This window comes from Engraulis encrasicolus, chromosome 13 (assembly GCF_034702125.1).
Source record: "Engraulis encrasicolus isolate BLACKSEA-1 chromosome 13, IST_EnEncr_1.0, whole genome shotgun sequence".
Taxonomy (NCBI): domain Eukaryota; kingdom Metazoa; phylum Chordata; class Actinopteri; order Clupeiformes; family Engraulidae; genus Engraulis; species Engraulis encrasicolus.
In genome coordinates this window covers 25,937,077-25,949,576 of record NC_085869.1, presented here as the reverse complement: position 1 = coordinate 25,949,576, position 12,500 = coordinate 25,937,077, and the positions used below count along the sequence as shown (strand labels likewise).

Sequence of the window (12,500 nt, the reverse complement as noted above, 5' to 3'; positions counted from 1 at the left end):
TATCATCCATCCATCCATGAGTCTAGCCATCCATCTGCTTTATGCCAAAAGAGCCTGCTTGCCGTGGCCTGCTATCCATTATGCCTCTTTTCCACTGCCGTTTTTCTTGTAGGCCTAAAGCTCGACACAGTCGCTACTTTTTGAAAAGCAAAAAGTGGCGGCCAAATCACGTTTTGTCGAGCTGTAGGCCTACCAGAAAACCTACCAACCAGTGGCAAAGAGGCATTGGGCTCTTCCTTGTGTTGGCACAGAGGGACTAAATAAAAGGGCCTATAGACATGCTGTGCTGCAGGAGGCCCAGCCCACTCCGCTGTTGAGGTGCGCTTGCTCAGTCAGCTGTGGCCAGCCGGACCTCTCAGGCATGGCAACACTGTCCAAACGCATCCAGCCCCATCTCACTTAAAGACCCATGGCCAAAACAGTGCGCATCCAGCCCCATCTCACTTAAAGACCCATGGCCAAAACAGTGCGCATCCATCCCCATCTCACTTAAAGACCCATGGCCAAAACAGTGCGCATCCAGCCCCATCTCACTTAAAGACCCATGGCCAAAACAGTGCGCATCCATCCCCATCTCACTTAAAGACCCATGGTCAAAACAGCATGCCACCCTTCACCCATCCAACACTCTCCGGCCCCATCTCACTTAAAGAGCCATGGTCAAAACAGTACGCATCCATCCCCAGCTCACTTAAAGACCCATGGCCAAAACAGTACGCATCCAGCCGGCCCCATCTCACTTAAAGAGCCATGGTCAAAACAGCATGCCACCCTTCACCCATCCAACACTCTTATGTCTTGACTCCATTGTTTATCCAACACGGTACCCTTCCGCCATCTAAAACTCTTATGCCTTGACTGCGTTGTGTTTCCTACAGTAATAGGCCTTTAACTCTAGATACAGTGTTTACTGTGGTTTGTGTGGTCCACTTCACTCTGTCCCCGCTCCCATTCTCTATTTGCCTACAGACCAACCACTATTTTATATGCATAGCAATGTCAGCATAGCAATACGCTTAGAAAGAGGAGCATGTCTCTGTATTTTGTCCTTCTTTCTCTCCTTTCGTCCTGTCTTTTTTAAAATGCATGTTCTTTCAAACCACTCTGAAGTTATTCGATCCTGGCATTCAAATTAATGGGACTACCATAAACAGTTAACAAAGAGCTGGGGGAATGAAGGTCTCTTTAAACTGTTTGGAAGGCCTGTATATTGCATCTCGTCTCGGCTGAAGTGACACGCACTCCTGCAGACAGGCTCACTGACAAGGGAGTAGGGGACAGAAGGGCATGTTGTCCCGGCCCGGGTCCAGGGAGAGACAGGGCCCAGAATTGGGTCCTCAATACATTGTATGCATTTAGAGGGGGGCACTTTCAGATGATTTTGTCCTGGGCCCAGGGGTTAGCATTTTCCAGCCAGGATAAAGGGAATTTGCTTTGCTTGTTTGTGTTGCATTGTGTATTTCACACATTTCCCAGGCTTGTCATCTCCTCAGTACTGTTGCAAGCAACTTATTTGTAACTTATGTCCACTTGAAAAGTTCAATTAAAGACTTGTTTTTTTTGTTGTTCAGGACTCTGCCACTCGTCTAAATTGAAGCCACATTTAGTAATGCGCGCCACAACAAAGTCATTCCAATTTCTTGCCCTGGCACAATCGTCCTCTGATTCTTGTAAACCACTCTCTGCAACACCATTCAGTATAAATTGAATTGGCAGAAGGTGTATTATGGCAACTCAGCCGGTCCAATAACCCAGAGAGAGAAACCACTCATTCGCTACGGTTCTGTAAAATTGAGCCTTGATCTTTGAAGGCCACTGTGACATTGTTAATTAATAGCCGAACACTGCACAAATGTCCTAAGCAGATGTAAGAATTCTCAGGTCGAGCAGAGCAGGAAGACACATTTGCTGTTGAGTTTATTCTGCTCCAGTATTACAACGAGCATGACTGATTAGAGCGATTTCTCACATCAGTTCTGTAGCTGTTGCATGAAGTCAATACTCCCCCACACTCTGTTAAAAGTTCCAGGTTATAAAAAAAAGAGGCGAGTTTGGATCAAGTAGATATATTCTGGCTGGACGGGAGCGCAACAGAGAGAGAGAGAGCTGGCAAGTTGTTCTGCTGAAGTCCAGATTATTGGGGAGGAAAAAAAGAAACCAGAGGGCCATGCAGACTGCTGAATGAGCCTCGGCCGGCCCAAGATGGAAACCTTACATGGAAGTCTGAGGAAAGGAGGAGGGGAAGGAGGGGGGGGTGCAGGGCAGGCCAGCCATGCAGAAGCACTTTCTTCCTCTTCCTCTCCTCTTTTACCTATCCCTTTCTTTTTTTCCTCCCCTTCGCCTCCGCTCTTTCTCCCTACCTCTATCTCTCTCTGTCTTTCAAGCATACAGTACCGTACATCCCCTGTCCGGCACTCTGCAAAAACACCACTTAGCCTGCTCGTTCAAACATTTTAACTAGACAAAGGAGCTGGTGAGGTATGTTGTATAAGGCATGGAAGCCAGAGCGAGGGTAAACAAACATGGCCCCGAGTCTCACATGGGGACTTTTTAAGTGGAGCTACGTCAGCTCCCTTCTGAAAAGCCCAGGTCCACCGTTGCTACGCTATGGACACCCCAACATTAATGTATCCAACGCAAACGAACGACTTGCTCAAAAAATGGAATGCAGTGGGAACGAAGACACATAACTCATGAATATTTCCCTCTGGCATGGGGAGAGATTATGGTTGATCACAGCGGCGAAAAACCTCTCTCACCCTAACCCCAAAAAGGAGCATAAATTTTGCACGGGGGGCTCCTTGTATGGAGCGAGCTACGAAACGCGGCTTTGCAGATACGGTTTCATGGCTGCTCGCGATTGTTGACAGCGACACCGGCGTGAACTCCATGCAGGGGCTTCTTGGAGGCGCAGTGCACACACAGCACGAGCACGCCACCACACACATGCCTGTTTCTGTGAAAATGTCTCCCTGCCGCCACAGCAATCCACACACACGGCGGATGGGTCAAGCCAGGGGTGCATTTCCCAAAAGAGAAGTAGTTAGCCTGTTAGCAACCTCGGTAGTTGCCAATGGGAAAATGCATTGAAACCACAAAGTAGCTAATGTAGTAAGCTACTTTGGTTTCGGGAAATGCGCCCCAGACTTAATGAGCATGTCTCAGGTCACAACAATGTTTTCCTTTTTGTTTTGTGTGCTATTACGAGCCCCCATTGCGCTGCACTGCACTGCACACGGCCCCAGTGGTAACTGGCGGGCTAGCGGCCGGCAGTGGGAAAAGACTCAAGAGATCCCACGCCACTCCTTTTTGGGAAATGGGGATAGGAAGCGCATATTTTGGAAAACTCACTCTCTGTGGTAGGAGCGCAGGGCTTCTTGCTCTTCTTGTCAGCTGGCGAGGTGTTTTTGTCCGCAGGATCTGGACCAGAGGAGATAAAAAAAGGAAGACAAGTATTTTATATATTTGGGTACACCGTCTTTTGTTCAGTGGAATTTTGTGCATTTTAACTACTGTATTGAAATGTATGAGAAAAGTTAGCAACCACAAACTATTCCATGAGCTGTCCAAGCATTTTAAACCTAACACATTATCACAGTTTGCGCTGTAAATTTCTCTATATTATGTGCAAGTCTTGCGGTCGGAGTGTGATGGCTAACAGGCCTTGTAAGTCACACATATATGCGGTGTTAAGATATACAACACCAGCTTCTGGGACGCTGTACGTCTTCTAAATCCTACATTGAACTAAGAGGCCCGTCATATACCCTTGGGTTGTAAAAACACAGTGCTATCCCCAAATGTCATTAATGTCATTTTAGTTTTTACAGTACCCAGGCCTACAGTACTGGCCCCTACCGTCTTGGTCTCCAACAACGAGCTGCTGTCATGAATCAACCCACCAAATTAGTTTTGGGTCTTAAATGGCAAAATATACTAGACTTTTCCACCACTAAAAGGAGAGAAAATACACTGTCATTGCACGGTACAATTAACATAATAACAACTCGGGGGACTTCTCTCTGCATAAATCTCAACTGCCAAATGACAAAATGGAGCCCTGCTGTAGCAATTATAGACCAATTTGAAGATATCCCGGACTACATATTAACCCCCATTTGTGTCATAATCATATAATCTCTGTTATAGAGGGGTCTGTTCCAGAGGGGTATTCCAAGGTGGTTCGGTACCAAACCAGGTTAAGTTAACCTGAAGGTGCTATGCTAATAAAAGTTCCTGGGGCCCTCGTTTTTAGCTCTATAATGGCATCTGCAGGCTATCTATTAGCAGGCTTTACCAATCCCTGTAGAGTAACTTGGCCAGGTACCATGTCCTTGGAATACCCCACAGGAGGACACCAGAGGGTTATACTAAGAAGCTGGTTCAGGACTACACCAGGTTAAGTTAAGAGGTATATCATCTAATAGTTCAGTCCTTTCTTAAGGAAATGAGGACTCACTCCAGGCTCTTCTATTACACGATATACCTTAACTTAACTTAACCTGTTTTCCTCCTGAACCACCTTCTTAGAATAGGCCACAGGAGCCATGCCACTGCCTGTATACCGTGAGGAGGCCCAGGCTGGATGGCTAGGGTCTGGGCAGGACGTGCTTGTTCTCCAGGCTGGCTGGCCAGGCCTTGGCAGGACGTGCCTGCTCTCCAGACTGACTGGTTAATCGTGCAGTGGGGGTGTAATTGCAGGAAGTGCCTATCCCGTGGCCCCTGGGAGATAGATGCCGGTTCACAGAGGAGGCTCTATGACGTGCTGCTACATGTTACGTTTTCTTGCAATTCCTTTAACCCGTTAAGACACGCCATTGTACATTTTGCTGTTATCAGAATGGCAATGACCAAGTAATAGTGCATTACTAAAGGCCCTTTGTTATGTCAATAGTAGTGTAGTACTTTGGTAGTTCATTTTTCAATGACTATTACAGCGCGTCACAGGAGGTACGGAGTACTTTGTGACTGGGTGTGCTGTGGCAAAGCACGCCAATACACCTGCTCTTGTATGGTCTACAAAGCCCATGGGGACCCGGCTTCGTTTCTTAACTCTTTCCCATCTCTCTCTCTAACAGAACTTTTCTGTCTCCCCTCGATTCAGAAAATCAACTTTTTTGTGAAGATCTTAAACCTTAAAACACACACGTGGCACTATATTTTTAATGAAATGTCATGAAAAGTTGTGTTTTATGGCCTTAATAAGTTGTAGGATAATAATATCTATTATCTTGTACAGTATTGTCTCACCGTCCACCAGCACTGTGCAGGAGCACTCTGCCTTCCCCGCTGCGGTCTCCGCCCGGCATGTGTACTGGCCCTCATCCTCAGGCAAGGCCTTGTCAATGGTCAGGGAACACTTTCCCCCTGGGAATAAAATGAAATACATACATTGCAAACTAAGATGATCATGCGTAATACACAAACAGTATAAACAGACACAGACACACAGACACACAGACACACAGACACAGACACACACACACACACACACACACGCACATGCACACACACATGCATGCACGCACACGCACGCACAGACACACACAGACACGCACGCACACGCACACACACACACACACACACACAAACACACACACACACACACACACACACACACACACACACACACGCAGACACAAACGCACACACACGCACACGCAGACACACACAGAGCGAGTGGGAGACACAGTTTGCAAAAAATCTATATATACACACACACCCACACACAGTCGGGCAACAAGTGAAAATCAACAACACATCCCCCTTTCCCCACACAGCCTTCCTCAGGCGATGAATGACACTGCTATTAGCCAACAGCGTGCCTATGGCGTGTTTACATAAACAGCATGGTGTTTACAGGCGCAAGACTCACACACTGCTATGCGAAGAATGGAAACAAGCCTGAAACTGAAAGTGGATGAGAGACATGTAGAGTACACAGGCAGACAGGCACACACAACTCTACTGGAGTGAGGAGCAGCATTATGCTTAGTGTGCAGTGTGTGTGCACATAGACTGATCGGAGCCAAGCATGTTTTCAACTGCTCTCTGCTTCCTTGTTGGCAGTCTATAGGTTGTCTCCCAGGCTTATGGTTGTGGCCCCAAGTAAACAAGATGATCTATGACTAGGGCTGGGTAAAATAATCGATTTAATCGATAATCGATCAATATCATTTAAAATTCACATAATCGATTCAAAGGGCACAAAATTGATTTTTTTGTTCTTTTTCTTCTTGTTCAATTTAGTTCTATGGAAAATACCCAGTAGGTATTAGTCAATTAGGCCTAGGCCTACTTATTACAAATTAGCAATCTGTTAACACTGTCAAGCCACAGCCCTTTGACATTTTTATATAAAAATAGGCAACAGCATCTTTTGAGGGAAATCCTGGCACCAAGAAGGGAACGGATTGAATCGATTCGGAATGAATCGAATCGAATCGAATTGAATCGTGATTAATCGATTCAAAGCCCTAAGAATCGAAATTGAATCGATACAGGCACATGGCTGCGATACCCAGCTCTATCTATGACCAGGCCACACAAGTCAATAGCCACAAACAATGTCCAAAAGGTTTATCTTGCAAGCCTTACAACAAAGTAAACAAAATACGTTATGAATAGGCCATGCAAGGTAACAGACACAACAACGTCCTAAAGCTGTATCACACAAGAGTTACAAGTAAACATGATACTCTATGAACAGCCACAGCAGCGCCCTAAAGCCGTGTCTCTAAATAATAACGCAGGACAGCTGCGATACAACAGAGGAAAAAATACAATTTCCCCTCGTCCTGCCCTGCCGCGAGCACTGCTATCCCACAATCCGCTGTTGTTTAATTATCTCCGTGCTTCGAACATCCACCAGGAAACTATGTACAAACCCATTAGCCCTTTACACAGTGACCAGGCTGTCATAACATGGCAAGTGGCAGTGTAGTGCAGTGTAGTGTGTGGGCTGGCCTGGCCTGCATGGTAGGCCCAGAGAGCTACAGTATGCCCACCCATCAACACACGGCAAGCACCAAGCAGGCAGGCAGTGCTGCTACAACATAACACAGCGAGCCGAGGAGTTATGGACACCACCCGCCCGCCCGCCTGTCTGCCTGTGTGTGAACCTGGCACAAGTCCCCAGGAGAGACCAAACAGGGAATCCTCCTCTGGATATTATTAACTCGTTCCTATTTATAAATACCACACAACCAACAGGTTGTACCATACAGCAACTAAGAGGCAGTTAAGTGCTTTTTTTAATAGGGAAAGTGTTACACAGAGAAGGGGCATAGTGTCTGTATTCAACCGTTTGCTCCAGACACTGACATTTTATGGTAGTGGTTTGAGAGCCAACATAAGTGGATCAACTAGCATTCCTCTGGCATTAATGAGACAATGGTGAGAGATATCTAGAGTCCATGTTTGGATATTGCTGTCTGTCCTTTTCGGACACATTCAAGATATCAAGTTGCCAATGGATTCCAATGGATGCAGTTACAAATGCACATGCAGAACATGCAGCGGTACGTACGGTACTACTCACCCTCATTGGCCAAAACGATAAACTTGGACGGCTTGATGGTCTTCCCCTCTAGAGTCCAAGCGACACTGGTGGCGGCAGCAGCGTCCCCGCTCAGCTGACACTCCAGCCTCAGCCGCTGCCCATCCAGCACCGTCACGTCGCTCAGCTTCTGCGTGAACTCTGGCACCTTACCATCTCCTCCTCCATCCACACAGTTGGCCACTGGCGCCGCTGGGCTCTCCCCGTTCTTTGGTGGGTTCCCCTTGGCGGAGGGCTTAGGGGGAGCGGCGGGCGGCGTGGGCCCCCCCGGGGCCGGGGGGCCTCCCCCGGGCTTCTTGGCCAGCACGGACCTGAAGTCCACCTGCTGCGGGGCCTTGCCCTTGCGCTCGTCCTCCGACTGGGTCTTGGGCGTCACCTGGCTGCCCTTCAGGTTGCCGCGGAAATCCATCTGCTCGGCGGTGATCTCCTTCAGGTCCTCCTCGGAGACGCTCTTGGTGTTGACCTTGCGGCCCAGCACCGTGCGGAAGTCCAGCTGCTGCGGCTCCAGCTGCCGGATCTGGTCCTCGCGGCTCTCCCGCGTCTCCACGCGCCTCTTCAGGAGCCCTCGTTTCCCTACTCCTGCTCCTGCTCCTCCGGCCTCCTCCTCCTCCTCCTCCTCCTCCTCCTCCAAGGAAGCCTCCTCCTCCTCCTCCTCCTCCTCCTCCTCTGCCTGTTCCCTGTGCTGCGGATGGCCCTGCTGCTGCTGATCCTGTCTCCTCTGCTCCTGCTGCTGCTCCTGCTGCTGCTGCTTCTGCTGCTGCTTCTGCCTCCACTGGGGCTGCTGCTCTGTGCGGCTTGCTCCTCTGCTGTTGCTGTCCGCTGCTCTGCTGTGTCCCTCTCGCGCACCACCTCCTCTGAATTGCGATGTCCTGTCCACTCCTCCCACTGACCCTCCACCACTAGCACCAGCACCACCACCACCACCGATCCCCTCCCTGCAGGAGCATGTAATCCCACCACCACCAACACCACCAACACCACCACCAACACCGGAAGAGGAGGAAAGGAAGGGAGTGAGGAAAGTGGGAGAGGGAAAAAAAAGAAAGAAGCACGGGACAAAAACAAAACAGGAGTTGGGTTAAACAGGAGACCTGGCTCCGCTCCACTCTGTGCCTGCCGCGCGTCACAAAAGAGACCCTAACTAAGGGATGAAGAAGAGGGGGGGGGGGGGGGGGACAGTACAGTACAGTACATGTAGAGTTCAATTCCGAGTGGCTGTTGTTACATCAGCAACTTGACTAGAGTAACCTTATATGGCAATGTGGTCTACTAAGCAGGGGCCTCCTTGTCTCTTTTTTTCTTCCCCCCCTCCTCCTTCAAGAACAATGGACACGCAGCAGGAGGTAGTGGTAGTGTCAACAATTTATTTGGTTATATTTGGGGATTAAGGCTCACTCAAAGCCCTAGGATCTGATCTAGGGGGGCCCTGGAGGAGGAGGAGGTGCATTAAAAATATATCCCCAGCAAGCACAGCAGGCACTATTCACTTCACAGGGGGGAGGGAGAGAGACACACATACATACCCTCTCTCAGCGTCCTCCCCTGGGGAGCTTCCCTCGTTCACCAGCAGGGTGGCCACACAGCTGCAGTCTCCAACTTTATTCCTGCAAGATGAAAAAAAAGGATTTTTATCCAGGGAATATAATAACCAGGGGTGCATTTCTCGAAACCATAGTTGCATACTACGTAAGATACTTTGTTTTTCGCCATGCAATTTCCCTTTGGCAACAACCTAATTTGCTAACAACTACGCTTTCGAGAAGTGCACCCCAGAATTCTAAGGGAAGCAGACTACAAAATGTCATTCAAAGATGTCAAATGTCTCAAATTCTACAGACTGCAACTATGACATGATGCCGAGGATTGTGGAATGACTTGCATCTGTGGTAGCTGCTGCTGCGGTAGCCTATTGTTGAAGTACACCGTCTTGGTCTACACTTCTTGCATACTCAAAATCCGAGTCAAAAGAATAAAAAAAACCTCCAAAAGTCAAATTAATCTATTTATTTTCTCAAATTATCAAATAACAAAATGAAAATGACCAAATAACAAAATGACCACCACTGGTACTATCCAGAATACCAGCAATGGCCCATACACAGTAGATACTACAGCTTTCACAGTTATTTCAATGTTTTAATTATACCCAAATATTGTAGAATTGATTTCCAACATAAAATGCGTACGTTACTACTTGTCAGCCAATGCATCAAATCCTAGGGTCTCCACAGCTAGTAGACTATTTTCTAACACTATGCATTTATTGCATTGATTCATCCCATTCATTTGCATTTTCATCGTGTTGTGATGCATTCCTTCCGTGCATTCTTTTGTATTTGCATTGTGTTTGTGGCTTGTGACGTGACGTGAGCTCACTTTTTTTTAAAGATATTTTAGGGCTTTATTTGTGAGAGAACAGTGAGAGAGGGACAGGAAAGGAGTGGGGCGAGAGAGATGGGGAAGGACTGGCAAATCTTTTGAAGGAGGAAACCAACGCACACCAGAGGTTTCAAGGTGCAGGTAGCGGGTGCAAGATCAATTTTGTAGAAGAAGATACCGCACACTCTTGTCCATCGTGCCAATTTATTAACAAATTGCAGCACGATGGACAAGAGTGTGCGGTATCTTCTACAAAAAAGAAGGACTGGTAAATGCCAGCAGCGTAGTAACCCAGTGGTTAGCGTTAGGCGTTAGGTCTAGCATTAGGCCAGGGTAAGGCCGGCATGAACTCACTTCAGGCAGACTTCGTAGTCGCCGGCGTGATGGAGCCTGACCCTCCGGATGAGCAGAGAGACCACGTCCTCCTTCTGAAGGATGTCAAAGTCCACCCCAGCTGTCACCTCCTGGCCGTCCTTCATCCACACGTACTCTGGGAAGGGGTCCCCCGCGATGGCACAGGACAGCAAGACGTTCTGACCCAGGGAGGCGGTGGCAGACTTGGGCTTGGTGATGAACCATGGCTGGACGCCGTCCTGGGGCTCTGTGGAATATGCACACACACGTGCACGCACGCACGCACGCACGCACGCACACACAAACACACACAGACACACACACGCACACGCACGCACACGCACACACATGCACAGGCACACACACACGCGCGCACACACACACAAAGACACACACACAGACACACACACGCACGCACACGCACACACATGCACACACACGCACATACAGACACACACGCACGCACGCACCCATGCACACGCACACGCACACACACAGGCACAAATGCACACACGCACGCACGCACGCACGCACGCATCCGCACACACACACACACACACACACACACACACACACACACACACACACACACACACACACACACACACACACACACACACACACACACACACACACAAACAAAACGTATGCAGCAAGCAACATAAGCATGGCTGAGTAACTACAATTGCCTATGTACTTAACTGTGGACAACAACCAACAGATGGTATTATGGTCATGGCCAATGTAGAGGGGGATAAACAAATAAAGAGTTTATTTGCAAAACGGTGAGTTTCCATTTTGTAGAATGTTGGGTAATTTTGTATTGGGCTTTCCATTGCATTGCATTGTAAAATGCATTTTATATAGGTTGAAAAAGTATTTTCACACATGGGTGATACAGTAGGACCTTTGAACAGTCATTTTCAATAACAAAATGCAAAAGTCAAAAATGGTGGATACACCGTATTGCAAATAAACTCTTAAATTGTAAACATGATGTAGCTTACCCTTAGCACAGAGCCTATGTTATAACCCTACTGTCACCAAAATTGTAATGACTATGTCTTAATATGTTACTTAAGGCTCTCTCTCTAATGTCATAGCAATGTTGTTATGATGTAGTTAAGTATTTTTCGGCAAATTGTGAATAGGCCCGCCGGTGACTCCATCTGCAGTAAGAGGCTACAAGCCTTTTCGATGTTCTAACCACTGTGCTTTTTATTTTTTTCCAGCCGTATTTATTTGTGTTACCCCTATACAACACAGACCTTGATCCGCATGGGATAAGAAACAAAAATAAAAAATATCCACAGCTAAACCTTGTACATACACACATACATAGAAGGAAATTGAGCAGCAGGGGCCTATTACTAAGAAGCTAGTTCAGGAGTAAACCAGGTTAAGGCAAATCATCTAATAGAAGAGCCTGGAGTCCTCCTTTTCTTATGGTCTCCCAGGCTCTTCTATTAGATGATTTACCTCTTAACTTAATCTTAACCAGCTTGTTTGTATAGGCCCCAGGTGAAAGAGAATGGCTGGTTCAACCTCACCTTGGACCGTGAGGCAGGCCTCGGAGCGGGCCTCCCCCACCTCGTTCCACACCTCGCAGGTGTACGTCCCGGTGTCCTCGGGGAACACTTCCTGGATGAACAGGGTGCAGCGGCTCCCATTCCGCTCGAAATGGAAGTCCTCAGACTCCTGGATCTCCTTGCCGTTGTGGAGCCACACCACCTCTGGCGTAGGGTTACCTTGGAGACGACATCATCATTGCACTTGGTCTCTGAATAACTTTATCACTTTACCACTCTATTAAAAATATGGGCACAGAATATTTTTTCTGCAAAGACAACAAATGATCTATCTATCTATGTATCTATGTATCTATGTATCTATGTATCTATGTATCCAGGGGCGGGTCTAGCCATTTTGGGGCCCTAGGCAAAATATAAGCATGGGGCCCTTAAAGTGTTTATGAAACGAAAACAAAGTAAAGGAATTTGACCATTTCCAGGACAGATTCTGAAAGTTCTAAGCCTTGTGAATAAAATGGGATATTGTCTGGGTGCTATTTTGTCCTAAAAGTCATGTTAAAACGTTCCCAAAAAGTGTTATGTTTACTTTTTTTGGTGACATGCAAATTTTATGCAAATGATATGCGTGACATAGAAGGGGTGAGTTCACCTCATTCCACCTTGTTCAGATCAATGGC

The 12,500-nt window shown here is 47.5% G+C and overlaps 1 protein-coding gene across 3 annotated transcripts in view; it reads right to left on the bottom strand.

Moving 5' to 3' along the window:
* The window catches only part of mylka (myosin, light chain kinase a), a 96,976-nt gene that overhangs the window by 26,899 nt on the left and 57,577 nt on the right, over positions 1-12,500 (bottom strand). For all 3 annotated transcript variants that reach the window (XM_063213549.1, XM_063213547.1, XM_063213550.1), the window contains 6 exons: positions 11,842-12,039; positions 10,292-10,538; positions 9,082-9,162; positions 7,541-8,493; positions 5,251-5,367; positions 3,352-3,420 (listed from right to left, as the gene is read on the bottom strand). In XM_063213549.1, coding sequence (XP_063069619.1) covers positions 3,352-3,420; positions 5,251-5,367; positions 7,541-8,493; positions 9,082-9,162; positions 10,292-10,538; positions 11,842-12,039 — 1,665 coding nt within the window. The remainder of the gene's footprint in view (positions 1-3,351; positions 3,421-5,250; positions 5,368-7,540; positions 8,494-9,081; positions 9,163-10,291; positions 10,539-11,841; positions 12,040-12,500) is intronic.